At 38.5% G+C, this 18512-nt stretch overlaps 1 protein-coding gene across 1 annotated transcript in view; it reads left to right on the plus strand.

The window, feature by feature from the left end:
- The window catches only part of CNBD1 (cyclic nucleotide binding domain containing 1), a 173359-nt gene that overhangs the window by 139712 nt on the left and 15135 nt on the right, over positions 1-18512 (plus strand). The window contains exon 11 of the mRNA XM_039841979.1: positions 8426-8493. Coding sequence (XP_039697913.1) covers positions 8426-8493 — 68 coding nt within the window. The remainder of the gene's footprint in view (positions 1-8425; positions 8494-18512) is intronic.

Here is an 18512-nt window from a genome sequence, read left to right on the forward strand (position 1 = left end):
ATTGTAAATATTCTCTCCTTTTGGGCTTGAATTTTCTCTTAATTTCTTTGTTTTGTTAGTTCTTCACGCAGTCCAACCCATCATCCCCCGACTGCCATTCAGACACTGTCTTTTGTGTTCTTTCAAGGAAATTCATGAAGATACATTTCCTACATTGTCTTCTAGATGTATATTTTTATTGTATTACCTTTCTCTTTGGTTCTATAATATACTTTAAATTAATTTTTGTATGTCGTTTGAGTTCTTGGTAATTACCTCTTCAAATATTGCTTCTATTTCATTGTCTTCTTTCTTCATGGAATTATAATTGCGTGTATGTTAGACATTTTCTTAACTTCTTTTCTTCAGAGTTATCTTGAATTCATTAATCCTGTGTGTCTAATCTTGCAATCCCACCTATCAAGTTCTTAATTTATGTTATTTTATTTTTAGTTCCATAAATACCTTTTGGTTTTTATTAGCAGATATTAGCTATTTACTAAAATTCCCTATCCCAAAATATATTCTCATAAAACTGCGAATCATAGTTATTATAAAGTCCTTATATCATACTGTTAACATCTGGATCACCTTTGCAACACTTTCAGTTTTTTTCACTTTATTTTTGTCTCTGTAGTCGTATGTGTGAATTGATCTTGTGTTCTGATAGCCTGTAATTTATGACTGAAGCCTAATCATTGCGTAAAGATATTTTAGGGATAATCTCCACCTCGGGATGTTGTCTTCCTCTAGCGATGTTCGCGTTGCGCATTTCGGGCGTCTCTCCTGAGCTCAGTACTGGGACTGAGCAGATCTCAAGCCAGGTTTCAGTTTCTTTTTGAGGGCTGGTCTATTTCAGGTTTGCCGTCCCTCCTTGAGTGTGGCTTTCGGGATCTGCTGTCTTAACCGGGCTCCTTCCTTGGCCCCAGCTCCATTTCCGCCCCTCCCTGCCCTGGGGGACCGTGGAAGGTCTGCCAGCTCCCCGCCAGCTCCCCGCCAACTCCCCAGCCTCTTACACACTGCTCTCCGCCTCACTCTCAGCCTACGGGCCCTGCTTAGGAATCCGCAGATGCCAGGGAAGGAAAAATGGCACCAAAGAAGTTTCATTCCAGCATTTTCTTTTCAGTCTGAGGTTTTGTCCATGAAATCTTGGTTGTCCCAGTAACTTTCTAAGTCCCTTAGAGATTTAATGCATTTTATTCAGTTTTTCTAGTTATTTCTGGTCTGAAATGAGCTAGTCCGTTATAACCCAAGCAAAGCCCCAAATGTAGTGGGTCGTCGATAGGTTAGTCATGGCCTGTTCTATAAGAATCGGAAGAAACAGTGTCACAAAGTTGACGTCACAACTTTCTTTAACTAAATAGCATCGTTTTCAGTTTTCCTCGTAAGGGTGTGTTTCTAGTTGGCATTGTCTTGCTAAATGTCTTCCCAGTTTATTCCCATTTTGAAATGGAAGGCCCCAACCTGACCATGAACTTCGAGTGCGCACCTGACTAATAACAGTGAGTAGCAGCCCTTCCTCTCCTGCTGCTGACACTGGAGAGTCTGCTTAACCAAGGCTTCTGCATCCTCCCTGAGCACGTGGGCCCCTTCCCTCGGCCCATTCTGCCCCCAACACGCCCGCTATAAACGTGTCATGTCTCATTTTAATTATTTTAACTACTTCTCTGTCTCTAGCACTAGAATATATAGCTGTCCAAGGTCAAGGACTATGTTTTATTTACCCTTATTTCTGACATACAATTGAAGCTAAATATGTTTACTGCCTAAATAAATAACAGGATTCCTTATAACTCCATGTTTAACTCATGATTAACTAAAAATACCAAGTCTTTTTCCTTCGAGAGCTATGCTCAGGCAGGATTAGCCTAGATGTATCTTTAAATATATCTTTACTTCATTTACACATATATTTTAAAAAACTCATCTACAAATCCTCACAAATATTGCACTGTTGTCAAAAGCTGTTCCTTGGAAATATATTAATAAACGCACAGTAAGTAATAAGCCACCTATCAGAAGTAGACTTATTGAGGTTTTATTGATAGGCATTTATTGATAAATTTTAGTCTTTTCCTGTCATAAGCATATTTTTTATTTTTAAATTTTTTATATCCATTCCTATAATAATTGTAATTTAGTGATTGCTGTTTTCTGAATTCCCACCAAGTTACATGTACTGAAACATTCCCTGTGAATTAGATGATTTCTTTCCATTGAAGCAACCATAGCAGCATTGTGACAAACGCTATCTTAATGACATTAAAAACATTATTTTTCCATAAAGACTGATGAGCGGCCATGAAGTAAATAGAACCCTAAATGATATTGTTTAAACAGTATGTGATTTTCAAAAACATACGGCTTTGATTGGATGAGATTTAGCATTCTTCTTTATTTCGTTATTGCAACTGAATGAAATTTTATGAGGGTTAGGTCAACAGTCATTAGTACTTTGGGGGCACAAAACCCAAAACCCCCGGGTTGCCCTTTCCTGATAATCAGACCTGACTCTAGTATGTTAGGTTTATAATACTAAAAAATTCAGGAAAAATTTAAATAACCTGATAAGGTTTTCTAGTTTAAATTGAGATGCTCTTACCTTTTATTGTGTCCATTTAGGCAAACTGGGAAAATGACATTTATGTGGGTTTTTTTTAATAATGTCATTTTCTTATAACATGATACACCATGTGATTTTTGTATGTGTTCCCTTTAAAAACTAAAACTAGGAGGAAGCGGCATCTGTAATGAAAGCAAAATGTAAAATTAACGAAGGCACACCGTTAATCAGCATGAAACTCTGGTTAACCAACATGGCTAGGACTCCGCTTCTCCAGCATTAGACAAGTTGGAGAAGTCACCCCTCTAGTGCAGGGGTGACTTTTTCTAGACATGCCGGTGTTCTGAGGCTTTGAAACACACCCATCAACGTGTCCCCCTTCAAACAATTATTTTCCAAGTATGTATGAGTCCAAACTGCTGTGGTACCATTACCAAGAAAAATATGAACCTACGTAATGTTCGAGGAGGCACTGTGTTTTCATATGTGCATTTTTTGCTGCTTTGAGTTTCTATAGCTGTATTTTGAAATGATTCGTTTTCATTTACTTGAAGGATTTTGAATTCTAATTTAGTTATACCCTTTGAATTTTAATTGATGAAGCTAAACAGCTTAGCCGCTGCTGGTATAAGTATTTATGTTGTTGTTGTATTTGTCAAATAGCCAGATTTCTTCTACTTTTCTGTTTTGCTTTGTTTTGCTATTTCTTCTGTTTTCCTGTGTTGCTTTGTTTTGTGTTGCTCTCCTCCGTCATGTGTCTACCATATGAGCGCTTGGAAGTGAACACTTGGAAGGATATGGGGGTGGGGTGGGTAAGAAAGCAGAGGTTCTAGACATATGCTAATAATATTAACTAAACATTACTGGTTACCATTGTTACGTATTTTTCTTTATACTTTCAGTTTATTTCAAAATTTATGGTTTGAAAAATAACAGAACAATGCAAATAAACAAGTGTTTTCTCATTAAAGAAGCATTTTCTGTAATTCAGCACTCAGTGTTTTAGATCCCATTGTGCAAGCTGCTTGCGTGGTGGAGCATTTGAAGGGAGAATCCACCTTTCTGATGATAAAGCTAAGCTTTTCTGGCTTCATTTTCCCACGTGACTTGCAGCGTGACGGGAACTCTATCTTAGGCACCTAGACGCTGTAGATCTGATCCCGCCCCCACACTCCCAAGGACCCCTGCCAGGCCGCCCCGAGGCCGCCCAGTGCACAGGGCCTGTGGGGCTCCCAGGGGTGACCTCGCTGCCCCGCGGGCTGGGAGGCGCTCTTCACGTGGGCGCCGGGGTCAGCAGGCTGACCTGCTTAGTGAAAGTAAGTGGCATCAATGTTCTCGGGGACGTCCCCCTGGGCGCTGAAGGGACTCCGAGAGAGAGTACGTGTCGGTCAGCGGCCCCCACACTCTGTGTCTGGAGATAGGTCCAAAAATACATGGTTGTGACCAGGACCCAAGTGTCACCGGCCTGAGAACCAGTGCCTCACGGGACCTTCTATGGTCACAGGTCATTTCTGCAGATTGAGAATGCCCTGAGCTGGTCCCCCGACGTTTCCCACGGCAGGCATGAAATCGCAGGTGAGCTTTCAGAGGGCACTCGGTGCAGGTGGCACCCGCCACCCCAGCCTCGCCGCCGAGGTGGCCCCGGGAGGCCTAGGTGGGACCCCGGACGCCGGCCTTGTGGGAGTGGAAGGAAGAATTAGGTTTCTCTCTTGATGATGTACGTACTGCAGAGAAATCCCTAGAAGCTCACAAAGCAACTGCCAGAGTCAGCAGTCGGGTGCCGATTTGTGCTGCCACCTGACGAACCGTGAAAACATCCCGCAAAGCAAAAAAGCCAAACACAAAAAGCTGCGTATTATAAGATTCTGTTTGTAGGAAATATCCAGAATAGGCAAATTTGTAGAGACAGAAGGTAGCCTGGTGCTGCCAGGTCTGGGGAGGTGAGGATGGCGAGTGCCTGCTACGGTGTTTGTTCCAGGGATGAAAATGTTCCAGAATTAGACAATAGTGATGGTTGCGAATATATTAAAATACACCAAATCACACACTTTTAAATAGTGAAAGGGGTTAATTTTATTATACGAAAATTGTCTCGATGAAAAAATCAGTAAGAATATGTAACTATACATCAAGTTATAGATTTATAACAATTGATCCTATGCTCTAATATGGCACATTTCACCAAATTTCAAAGGCTGTCATCATTTAGAATGTGAATCTACAAATAAAACACATAGATGACTAGAAAAGTTCAATATGATTGTAAGTGAAGACACATACTTCTCTAAAGCAATGGTTAAGAGTAACTCACAGTGGAAATGGAAAATAGTTTTGACCTTAATTGAGGTGAGAATACCAATTACACCCCAGACTTGTTGATTGTAATGGCAATCATCATGCTGAGAGAGAAATTTAGTAGCTACAAATGGCAAAAACAGAAGGGATGAAATCAAAGCACTCATCACCTGCTTTAATGTATTAGAATAACAATTTAAATAAAATAATTCAAAGGAAAAAGTAATAAAAACAGTTCAACGTACAGTAAATATACGGTGTCTATGATCATCAAAATCAGAAGATGGCTCTGAAAAAGAGTAATGAAGCTGGGAGCGCTTTGGGGTGATTCATACAAAGATGGGTGGACGGGGGCGGGGACACGTTATCTTTTTAGGTACGGACAGTGGGAGTGTCACTGATGCTGACATTTACACGCACAAGAGACTGTGATAGACCACGGCATCCAGCACGTTTGAATGTTTAGATAAAATGGACAACCTCCTAGAAAAGCAAACCCTAGAAAATCTTCACAAAAATAAACATAAAATGTAAATAATTTTAGATCTAGTAAAGAAACCAAACACGTAATTTAAAACCTTCCCACAAAGGCCCATGTGGTTTGGTGATTCATGAAGTCTGCCAGTTGTTCGGGGAAAACATGTCAGTCCTGCAGAAGCCCTTGTAAGGAACGAGGGAAATAGCCCTAAACTTCAGTTAGCCTTTATACTAACAGCTGATGAGGACGTTACAAAAAAACCTTATGGCCAATCTCATAAGGAAGCATACATGCAAAATCATAACTATAAGTATAATGAATCCAGAAATGTACACGAAGGACTATTTATCACAACCACGTTTGGTGTATTTCAGAAATGTAACGTTAGTTTAACATTTAAAGTTGTATCTGTATTTCACCATATTTTTAGAATAAGTGAAGAACATCATGTAATCATTTTTCAGAAACTCTTAGTTTTTCAAATTTTTGTTCAATGAACCCATATACAGTACCTTTTCTGTAACTATTACTGAGGCTTTAGAGTTGCGTGTAAGCACTGTAATAAAAATCTGTCAGGTCTTTGGGGGCTTTCTTCAGGAAGGCTTGCTAACAGCAGGACCCTTTAAATCACGTTCTGTAGATCAATCTGACATTACTTTTTCAGCCGTTCCTCCTGAGGGGTCTCTGAAGCTACAAAGGAGAGGAAACAATAATTCTTTCATAGCTATCGTAATCACCAAAATGGAGTCACATGTCTTTCTGCACTCACCTTTGCAAAAGCATGCCTCTTTTCTTCCTAAAACTGTTAGGAAAAGAGTGAAAAGTTTTGTGTGTGTCAGTCGACCGTTATTCAGAGGTAGTACCTTCCCACTTTGAATTCTTGTCTGTGGCCGTGACTTGAGGTGGAGAGAGGCAGCCCCATCTCAAATAAAATCTGCTGCTTGAATGACCACTCACTCCCAGACCAGTTCTTTTTTTTTGCTATTCAAATACATAGCTATATTAAAATTAGGAAGCAGTTTAACTTTTAAAAGTTTAACTTTTAAACTGCTTCCTAATCTTAATATAGCTATGTATTCCTTTCTCTGATATAAATTACTTGATATTATGTTACTAAATACAGCCTCACGATTTGGGTAATCTAAGGTTAGCGTAAAAAGCATGAGTATTAATGCTGACATCTGTTACGACAGTGATATTCCTATGCACCCTACACCTGTCATCAAGGGAAAAGCCGTACAGTCCTGGGTTCTGCCTTATGTTAATGAAAATCAATAGCAGAAACCACATCTATAACGTACAATGATGTAATCAGCCATTTTCTCCTTTTTATTGAGATAGACCTTGGCTAAAATGCTGGCAATGTCACTTGCTTAAATTTTCTCAAGGCAGCAACCTCTCATTTGTAAAACTGTTGCCAGAACACCTGCCTTGTAGGGATTATGTGAGGATTGCATGAGATAACGTGAAACTTGTCTGCAGCGGTGCCTGGAATTTCATATGCACAATTCGCTTTGAGCTTCCTGAATCTCCTTGTACTTGGCAGTGTCATTTCTGGGACCTATTCACAGACACAGAAGAGAGAGCTCCTTAATCTGTATCTTCCTTAACCTAACGTAAACAAATTTATAGGTTTGGACAAGCCGGTCCCCTTTTCTCAATAAATGAAGTCTCGTAAATGCTGGGGCCCTGGTAGTTTCCTGCGTTACAAGATCACATGAGCATGTTGTGTGGAGTGAGGCAGCGGAGGATGTGAGTGGGTGTGGAAGGGGGTGTGACGCAGCAGCGTGACAGGGCCCGCGTCGTCCGGGCGTGCCGAGCCAGCACCCTGGCCCCCTGTTCTAATGTCAGACTTCATTCTCCGTGCGCCGTGCCGTGAGAATCTGCCGTCATTATTTTGTGTGTCCTTTTTAGGCACACATCTTTTTTACTTTAGTTGGATCGACTGTGTTCTAATCATTACAATGAAATGAGATTGAGTTATGAACTACTCCACACTGCTTTTTAAATTCTGTTATTTAGAGCAACTTTTGTTAGTTTCGAAGGTATTAATTTTTTTTATTAATGTAATTTTAAGTAGACTATAAGATTGGTTAATAGTTTTACTGATGTCATGTAGTGTGGTTTTTTTTTTTTTGAAATTGACATCTTCACCTTAAAAATATTAATGGAGTCTTCATATACTCCAATATTGAAGAAAAAAAAGAGTTTACATAAGCCTAGAGGAAGAATGGATAGAACGGCTTGATAATTGAATGGGTTGTGCATGAAATACCCATGGTCTCAAATTTCTTAAATCTTAGTATTTATAAATATTAGGATGCTTTTGGTGTTAGTAAAAAAAAGAGCTAATTAAAAAGATGACGTTATTTATTATGTAAAAAGGAAGCAGACTATCCCCTGACAGTCAGCAAGGATTCTGGTCTTCCCATCTTGTCACACAGCTGTCCTCAGTGTGTTGACTCTAGTCCTCAGCCTTGTCTCTTCACGCGTCCAGGATGCTGCTGCAGCCGTGAGCTAGCACAGCCTGTGCAGACACAGAGGGCACTTGCCCGTCCTAGGTGGTCCAGCTTTCCCCAGAAGTCCCCTGTACATGTCCTCTTAGCCCACATTGGTCCAGTGTCTGGTGTGCTCCATTGGCCAAGTAGAACTGTAAATACTTCCCTTTTATTCTCAAATGTGCTATTTGGAAGTAAATTACAACTGCTTAAGGTTTGGTAACATGCCTATGCCTTGGGAACAGAGGGTCCTGAAAAATAAAGCAAATATTTTTTTAGACTCTATTGTGGAAAGTGATTCTGGCCAGAGGGTTAGGTAATGAATGGCTTTGGGGCAGGTAACCAATAATGTCTGCCACATAGTAAATACTAAACAATTTCAAATTTCTGATTATGAAATGAGAGTTGCGCAAATTAGATTAAATGATTTATACTAAAATTGTATATTTGGATGTCTTTGTGAATTTAGGACAAAGTATCAATGAATCAATTTTTTTAGGAGAAATCCAATTTCGTTATCTATATCAAAATATTGATGGAGATAAGATTAGCAACTTCTATTTTTTATTACTGGTGATGAGATTCTAATTATTTTCTTTGGTTTTCTTCTAGGATTAGACCCAGTGACCCAGCAACTTATGCTCCAAACAGCTAAACCAACTTTTGGCCATCTCACAGATGTAAGTAAAATATTGAAGTTATGAGAAATATCACTATTATCTACTGTCTAGAAAATAATGGAATAAGATATTTCTAAAAGTTCTTACAGTAATCTACCCAGCTACTTATGTTTTTTAATGTCACTCATGATAATATTTTTGGTAATATGATTTATAACAGGCTACAGAAATTTTCACAGCCTGTCTCAACAAAAGTATACCATACAATGAGCCTTAACATCAAAGAGTTTCATCAACTTTTTCTTCTAGGAGTTGTATAGTTTCGGATTTTATATTTTAGCCTTTTATTCATTTTTAGTGGATTTTTATGTGTGGTGCGCTATAAGAATCCAGTTTCATTCTATTGCATGTCTACAGAACGTGACAAAGGATGAATCTTGAGGATCTTATGCTAAATAAAATAAGCCAGTCACAGAAGGACAAGTACTGCATTATTCTACTTATGAAAGGTCTCTATATTAGTTAGAGTCATGGAAGCAAAGAATAGAATTGTGGTTTCCAGGACTTGGAGGAGTGGAAAATGGGGAGTTGCTTATCAGTGAGTAAAATTTTCAATTATCCAGGATGAATGTGTCCTAGAGATCTACTGCGCCTATGGATAACAACACGGTGTTGTACACTTACCATGTACACACGTTAATTGGTTTTACCAAAATAAAATAATAAAAAAGTTTTACATTTTTAAGAACAGTGCAAACATTAAACAGATATTTCAAAAGCCGTGAATCATTATTTTTTAATATTAGCATGTCCTTTTTTACATCAATAAAATATTGCTCATAGTTGCAATAAATATACCTTGTGCCAATCTCTAGAAAACTTATATTTATAATATGCTATAGAATGCATAGAGGACCATTATGAATTAGACCATGTTACAATAGTTAGTTAATGCTAAAATATTTAACAAATAAGAAATGTAAAGAAAATGGTGAACAAGTTTATGATATGATGAAGAATATGGAGAAAGTTCAAATCAGTAACACTCCAGAGAGGTCCGCGAAGGCCTGGGGCCCTGACGGCATTGCTGTGGGTGGAGGGAAGGCAGAGGCCACATTGGGGGCGGAGGGGCGTTTGTGAAAGGTGACAGACTAGGACATGCGATATGACAGGATGGTAGAGAAGTCCAAGGGAAAAGGAAACAGACTGGCAGTTGAACCAAATAGGGTCTTTGGGGACCAGAAATTCCAAACAGAATTTTTAAAGACAAACTCGTTTATAGTGTGGTACTCGGGGCTGGCCCTCCCGCATCTTCCCACAAAAGCCTTAGTGAAAGCCACGTGACTCACTCTGATGCTGTTAGTGTTTTCTTATGGTTGAATTTGAACACTTTGGTCCTTTTTTTAAGACTAAAGGGGGGTAAAATAAAGGTCGCCCAAAGGGGACAACATCAGGTTCTGTTTTGAGAACTCATCTGGGATTTGTGAGGTACAGCTCTCCACTCTCAGGTTTAATTCTGAATTAAATCAGCCTGAGGGAAGTGAGGCTGGAGTGTTTCCTCCCTGCCGTCGCCAGATAATGGCGCTCCCCTTGACGGCTGTCGGCATGTGACTTCGTTGGCAGCAGATGGTACCAGACGAGCATTTGCAAGGCGCACAGGTTAATACTGAGAGATTCGAGCAAAGGGCTTAATACATGTACCACTTCATGAACTTGCGGGAGAGGATTAAATGGTATTCTGAGGTCTGAGGCTAGTAATGGATGTGGATTTTAACCACAAAGGTAACCAGGTCCTTAAGATGTTAAAACCTTTGCAGGTGTGTGATAAAATGCCCAAGGCAGGTGTCACGCGTAGAGGCAGAATTCTTCGCAGACAGTACTCTGTTGGGTGCTTTGGTCATCGATAAGGTATTAGAATGATTGGTTGAGGTCAAAAACTATGAGAAAATAGAGAAATGTATGGGGAGTATAATGCCAGTGACAGAAACATATCTCGATTCGTAGTTAGAATTTGCAACAGCAGTGCTCAGAAGTAGCGGATATAATGCAGGGAAGAAAAGAGATTCGAAAGTCACCTGTGAGGCCAGGGCTAGGGATCACTTGCCATGTCGTGTACATGTCTCTGGCTCGGTGGCAGTATGTTATCAAGTGGAGAGTAGCTGAGATTAAGACACGCGATTCTGATCCTAAGTCAGAAAGGCAGGTAATAAAAGACTCGCACATACATTGTAAGACTCGAGACTTTTGTAAGACGCCCTGTGTGGAGATGGTGTGCAGGACACGCTGGAAGGGCCCAGAGTCCGTCCTTTTGAGAACGGTGTGGAAGCTGGCCGTCCGGGACGCCCTTGGGCTGTGCAGGGAGTGCGGTTTGCCCCGCCCCGTGTGTTCATCTCTGAGTAAGGCTGGCTCAGGACAGAGAGGCCCGCAGGTGGACGCACCAGCCTGCAGGTGGGCCGCCCGAGGTCCCCATCCCGGGGGACCCGCAGGAGCTGGCCTCCCATGCTCACCGGCTCCCGGCCTGCCGCTCGTCTGGCTCCGGTCCATCCGGCAGCCCTGCTGCGCGGACCCCTGGGACGTGGAGAAGCGAGTGTGGAGAGGACCTGGCAGGCCTCTAGGAAATGGACACCGCGAGCCCTTCACCCCATTCTCTTTCTTCATCTCAGACTATTTAAATATATGTGAGAAATTTTCACTATATGTGTATTTTTTTATTAGGTTGAGATGTTTTCCCTATAGCACTTTGTTGAGAGTTTGTATCATATATGGATGTTGAATTTTGTCAAATGCTTTTTCTGCAATGATGAAGATGATCCTAAGATTTCTATACTTCACTTTGTTAATGCACTATATCATACTAACTGATTTATGGGTGTTGAACCATCCTTGCATTCCTGGAGCAAACTCACTTGATTATGGTGTATGATCTTTCAATGCACTGTTGAATTTGGTTTGTTAATATTCCATTGAGGATTTTTGACTCTATATTCATTAGCTTGTAATTTTTTTTTTTTTTGTAGCATCCTTGCCTAGTTTTGTTATTGGGGTAATACTAGCCTTGTAAAATGTGTTTGGAAGTGTTTCCTACTCTTCTATTTTTCGGAAGAGTTTTAGAAGGATTAGTATTAATTCTTCTTTGAATACAAATGGTAGAATTCACCAGCGAAGCTGTCTGATCTTGGACCTTTGTTCATTATGAGGTGTATAATTACTAATCAATCTCCTTGCTAGTAGTTGGTCTGTTCAGATTTTCTATTTCATCGTGATTCAATCTTGGTAGGTTGTGTGTTTCTAGAAATGTATCCATTTTTTCTAGGTTGTCAAATTTGGGGGCATTTAATTGTCAATAGTTGTCTATCGTGGTCCTTCACAATTCTGTGGTATCAGTTGTAACATCTCTTTCATTTTTGATTTTATTTATTTGCGTTCTCTTTCTTGGTCTAGCTAAAGCTTTGTTAATACTGTTGATCTTTTCAAAAAATGAGCTTTTAGTTTTATTGATCTTTTCTATTGTCTTTTAAGTCTCTATTTCATTTATTATAACTCTGGTCTTTGTTATTTCCTTCCTTCTACTAACTTTGGACTTTTTTTCCTAGTTCCTTGAGGTGTAAAGTTAAGTTGTTTATTTGAGACTTTTCTTGTTTCTTGAGGTAGGCATTTACCTGGCATCATTCCCCAAACACATACTTTTAAAACTTTATTGTTTGGTCCTAAAATAAAAGCCATACTACTCTTTTAATACTCTTAGCCCAATCCAGGTTGTCTGTTCAGGTATATGTGGCCCTCATCATCACCATTACCTTTCAAAAGATTATCGTAACACCATTTTAGTTCCACTAATTCTTAGAACAATTGGTTTTGTATCAAACAAGGAAAAACAAAATGGTAATATTACCAAAAGCTTTCAGGAAGAATAAGGTAGAAATAACTGTCACTTATTCTCACTCAGTGATTGAGAATGTCCTAAACAATTATTTTGGCCAGACCTTTGCTCATATCTATAAGTTTTCAAACTGTCTTTTACAAACAAAGTTCAAAATTCTGCCTATTATGCCACAATAAATAAAAATGGAGCCAAAAATAATAGATTATTAACATTTTTCTGAAAGGGATATTGGATCTTTTTTTCTTATCTATGCGCCCATGTGTACACGTGAGCACTCATGAGTAGACACACGACAGCTCCTGGCGTAATGTGAAATATGAAACCTGCTGCCTTAGACACTGCAGCAGACTGCTAAGTTAAGCCATGTTATTTAATAGTTGTGTCCATCCAAATTAGATTAGATTGCTTTGGCTTTGCTGACTTAAGTCCTGTGGCATAGCACAGCCTAATTCGAGGATATCATTACTAGAAATGTGAGAGCACTTCTGACTGTATTAAACTGTAAGAATGTAGATAGTGGATCTAATTTCTAATATTCTTTTTATTAAGACGCATGAGAAATGTTTTTCTGCTTATAGCCCCAGGAATACATCTTTTCTTGAATGAGTACTTTGTTTTCATTTCAAGGAGACCGTGACCCATTAAACGAACCATTGATCCTTCTTTGCGTGGACTACTAGAGAGCTTTGGGCTGAGTCTGTGTCCCCGCCCTAGCAGGATAGGGACACTTGGAGTGCTCGAGGCTGCTCATCTCACTGCCGACAGCACCGCCTTCTCCCGCCCTCGTTTCCCTTGTGACAGTTTTCTCACTCGGTCTTGATTATTTTATTTTGTAGTGCTGTTTGTATTTTTTATAAGAAAACCTTTTTAAGATATATCAGGAGAATGAAATAAATGAGTTCAGATTAACCATTTCACCTAGTGGCAACCACCTAATCTAAATCATTATACCTTTAATCTATATTATCAGAGTGACATAATTTTTAGGTATATAGTATACATACTACTATATTATTTTATTCAATAAGAATATACTAAATCAATATATAAAAATGACCAAGACTATTACCAGAGAATTTTAGGGAAAGTTTTTATTTTGTTTGTTTGCTTAATGAATTAATGTATGATACAGGAGAATTAGCAGAATAGTTATATTATTAATATAATTCAGAAAATAATTAAATGGATAAAACACAATCTTTCCCTTAGATAGCTTCTAAATAGACTCAATAAGCTGACACTTAATTTGATTAATTATTTGACATGGTTAATTTATCCTACTACATTTTCAGTCCTAAATTATGATTACTGTGGATCATCCCTACTATATAATACTTGATTTTTAAATTTTGGTTTAAACCAGAGCACTCTTTAAAAGAAAAAAATAATAACTGTAAACACAAAGGAATTTTAAAAGATCTAGCGTGACTACCTTGTTTTGTATTCCTACCAAACCATCTATGAAGATAAAGTTTAAGAAGTAAAAAGCGAAAAGCAAGCACGTCGTGCGACATGTTGCAATATGAAAATTGCCCTGCTTCTAATTAGAACAAATGTTATGGTCTTTAAAGCAACCCTTGATTTAATGTGCTTTTCCTTTCTTGCATAATTATTGTGAGAAATCTTTCTGTTCATAATTTTTCAGAAGAAAAAGAATATAAAGCAAATTTTAGAACATGGCAATGATTTCTGCTTTCGAAAACAGGTTTTCAAGTTTTCTAAAAGCATTTCCCTTATTGGAACAACTATTTATTTTTTTTTGCATAAATAATTTAAAAACAATACAAAGCATTTGAAGTTCGCTATTATTTTAACGGGAGTTTTGTTTTTGAACAAGACGAGAGAGTCGCGCTGCTGCCACGCAACACACTCTCAGCGTTACCATTTTCCACGAGTCTGGTGCACGACGCGTCCTTGCCCCTGGAATACACCAAGCAGAGAGAGCGAGGGCCCGTGGGTGACTTTCTGCTGGGCGCTTGACGTGCAGTTACTGTCACTGGGCTTTGCCCGTCGTGCCCTTCCATAAGCATGTGTGCAAGGTGCAGTCTGTAGCACAGAAGTTCACCAGAGCCGCACTCCTCACACGTGACACCCCAGGGAGCTGATGGCCCCAGGTGTCCCCACAACCGTCTTAGCCCTGCCGAGTGGGAAATTAGAGTCGTCGTGCGACATGTTGATTTTCTATTTCTTAGACAGAAATCGATATGACATGTTCTATTTTTACCACACTGACTTAATGCTCATAATGCTCATCTTTTCTCATGTGTGACGATCTTCTAACGGCCATCTATTTTTTTTTTAGCACTAAAGGCTTCGATTCTAAGGAAAGTTATGATTTACTACTTAGGAATAGAATTCCTTGTGGCTGTTTTATTCATACCTTGGAAGATTAATGGTTTTTCACATTTAGAAGTCTTAATTAACAAAAATCTAAAGCTTTTCATTTATTCAGGTTTTGTTCAAATTAGTGATAAATATTTAGCTATTTTAAAATGCACGTGATTCATGTTTAAATTGTATAATGATCCTAAGCATATGTATATGAGAAAGAGGCTTTTGGGTTTTTCCAAGTTTTGTTTGCTACGAATCGTGCCGTCGGTCCTGGCTGCAGCAGAGATGGAGTAAGTGCACTGCTTCCTCTCTCACCGAACGAAGCTATAGCAGTTGGACAGACACAGAGACGCCATTGAGCATCCAAACAGTAAAGAGTGGCAGGTAGGCTGGGGAAGATGACAGGCATTCCAAGTAACTCCAAACGAGCAGTGAGTTCACTGTCTGTTTCCCCGGGGCGACTTGTATTGCCTGACCCTGCGGGCGAGGACAGTCTCAGAATGCACAGCACAGGTGACTCTTGCCCCCCGAGAATGGAAAGGAGAACCCCAGGGACAGGGCGGTGCCAGAGAGAAGAAGGAGGTGAAAGAGTTCGTGCATGCACGTGTACGAGTTCATAGAAAAACCCCGAGCTTGCAGCGGAAGCACGTGCATAGCTCTGCTCCTGATCAGCACTGAAAAGGACTTTGAAAGCTGAGGGGGCAGAGTGGCCACCACCCGGGCTGGCCGTAGGCGGACAGATCTGAAGAGCATTTTCAAAGTCTTTGAACATTTAGCTGCTAGTGGAGCCTCGGCCCACGAAAGTGTGTTGTGACCCGCAGCCTGAGCCTAACCAGATCTGTTGCCTCCTTAAATAAAAATGGAATCATTCTCAATAGGATTAAAACAATAGAAACACGCACACTATAAAAATACATACATAATTTTGGTGAATAAAATCATGCCACCTATGGTTAATTACAGATGTACTTAACCTTTTTATTCTTTACATTTAAAAAAAAATAATTTCCTGACTCATTACACTGGCTGGCACATCTAATACAATATTTAGTAGATGTTTCAATAATTCACCATTTTAACTGCATGTATATATATATATATATATTTTGTCAGATCAAGGAAATCCCCTACAATTCTGATGTGCTAGGGATTTTTATAACTAGTATTGAATTTTCCTGAATATTTTTTCTGCATGTATTGAGAACACATTAAAATTTGTCTTTATTCGTTTAAGATAAAATACTAATGCATTTCACATATTCAATGTCCTACTGTAATAAAACCAATAACCAATTTGGTATTATTTTGTTATAATACTAAATTGAATATAGTAATTCTTTATTTAAATATTTTGGCATCTACTCGCCAAGAAAAAAAAATATGTGAGATGATGGATGTGTTAATTGTGTTAATGAATTTGATTGTGGTAATCATTTCATCATGCATACATATATCAAATCATCATGTTGTAAACTTTAAATATTTACAGTTTTGTCAATTATGCTTCTAAAAAGCTGAGGCAAATAAATCAAATAAAATACTATTGAAACCATGATATATTTAAGTACACTGAAAGCTAAAAATAATTATTGAGAAAAACTGAAGAAGACTTAACTAAACGTAGAGATATATTACATTCATGGATCAAAAGACTCAACATTGTTACTATGGCACTCATTCCACATTCGATCTGTAGTTAAACACGATTACAATGTAAATCTCGGCATGCTTTTCTCTAGAAATTAACAAATTGATTATCAAATGTTTATGGAAATGCAAAGTATGAACCACTTTAGAAATATATGAAAACATTTAAAATAGATGAGCACAATTTAGAAACTGAGGAACCAGATTTCCAGGCATACTGTAGAGCTGCACTGACCTAAGGATAGACATGAATCAGGGGGACAGAATATACAGTATGGAATTAGACCCATGCAGGCATGGTCAGCAAAGTCAAGGTATTTTAATGAGGAAAGGGTAGTCTTTCAACACACTGTACTGGAAATAATGGATAATCGTATGAAAAATTAGAAACCTTGTCCTTTACCCCACCTCATATACACAGTTCAACTAAAGAATGTCCAAACTAAAAATTTCAGAAGAAAATATAGGAGAAAACCTTTGCGACCTTGGAGTAGACAAAGATTTATTATACAGAAGACAGAAAACATTAACCGTATAAAGAAAATTGATAAACTATAAAATTAAAAAATTACTGCTGTTCTAAAATTAGATAATGGTTGTATAACTCTGAATCTATTAAAAAACTGAACTGTATACTTTAAAAGTGTAAATTTTGTTGTATGCAAATTATATATGAAAACTGTTATAAAAAAGACATGATTGATAAGGTAAAAAAGTAAACCACATACTAGGCAAACATATTTGAAAAATATATATGTGATAAAGAACTTTTATCTAGAATATAAAAACATCTCTTATGAAGGACAAAAAAAGAAGACTAATTATACTATGGTCGAAGTTTTGAACAAACACTTCACAATATACGAATAGTCAAAAAACACATGAAAAATTGCTCAATGTAATTAGTCTTCAGGGTAATAAATAATAAAACTTTAATGAAACATCACTACACATGTAATAAGTTATAAAGACTGACAATACTAAGAGTTGGCTAGGATGTGAAATTACTGGCACTCTCATATATTGTTGATGGAAGTGAATTATGATACAACCTCTTTGAAAAACAGTTTGGCAAAATTATAGAGGCTCTGAATGATATCATTTTCCTCCAGAGAGAATTAAATTATTTTTCTAGTTAGCAGAAAGATTATGGGAAGATTAGGTTGATTTAATCACGACTGGCCTATTTTCAGGTTGCCCTTCTCCTAGAGTGTATAGACTTCTAGGATCTTCTCTCAAAGCCCGGTCTTGGGGCCTCCCTGGATCTATCCATTTTACAAACAGTTTACAAAAAAAGTGTTCTCAACAAGATGGATACGATTATTAAAGTCATAGTCCTTTTCTTTACAGGACTCAGGATTACAAGAGTTAAACACCACTGAGATAAATACCAAAGTTGGTTCGTTTTATGGCAGTTGAGGAGACACGGAGCCACTACCGCGCTTTTGTTTTCAGTCTTTTCTACTTTAGATTCTGAAATTTTAAAATAGTAATCTCAAATTCTGTTTGTTGACTATCCCAGGAAATTGGGCAGCCTACCCACAGATTTTGAGTATCATCAATCCTACCATCTTTTAGCCACTGTAGGTTTAGAATGCATTCTTACCAAGAACAGTGGGACAGGAGAGGAGAACAGCTGATTCCGTGGTAGAAACTATGGACAAGTGTAGATGGAGTGATTCTCAAAGCGTTTCATCAGAGCCCTAAGACCAACAGGCTTTTCCAGCTGGTAGGTGGTAGGAAGGGGTAAGACGATCTAAACCTTGAGCACCATGTGAATTGTTAATATGGGAAGGAAAACACAAGTTTGAAATGGAGAGAATGCGATGGGTATCTACAGTAGACGAGTCTGAGTGATAGTTTGGTGCAATATTTTGCAAGTGATTTGATTTTTACATAGCCAGGTCTTCTCCCACTATTGGTAGGAGTCCTTTGAGATTTTTAGTTGGCAAAGTATACAGTCTACGGTTCACAAAAATCACTTATGTGGAAAGTAGTTTGGGGATATGGGTGTCGGTAGGCCAGATATCGGTTGCAAGTCCCAGGTCTACTTAATTCAGTGACTTCCATACATGTACATTGAAATGAGGGAATAGAATGTAATTCCTCAGTGATGGAATTCAAATGTAATGGATAACCTCCACGTGACACTGGCCTTTGATAATTTTTGGAGGGGTGTCTGTATCTACGTACAGTCAGTCACAAAGGGGAACATCAA

The sequence above is a fragment of the Pteropus medius genome, unplaced genomic scaffold (genome assembly GCF_902729225.1).
Source record: "Pteropus medius unplaced genomic scaffold, Ma_sr-lr_union100, whole genome shotgun sequence".
NCBI lineage: Eukaryota > Metazoa > Chordata > Mammalia > Chiroptera > Pteropodidae > Pteropus > Pteropus medius.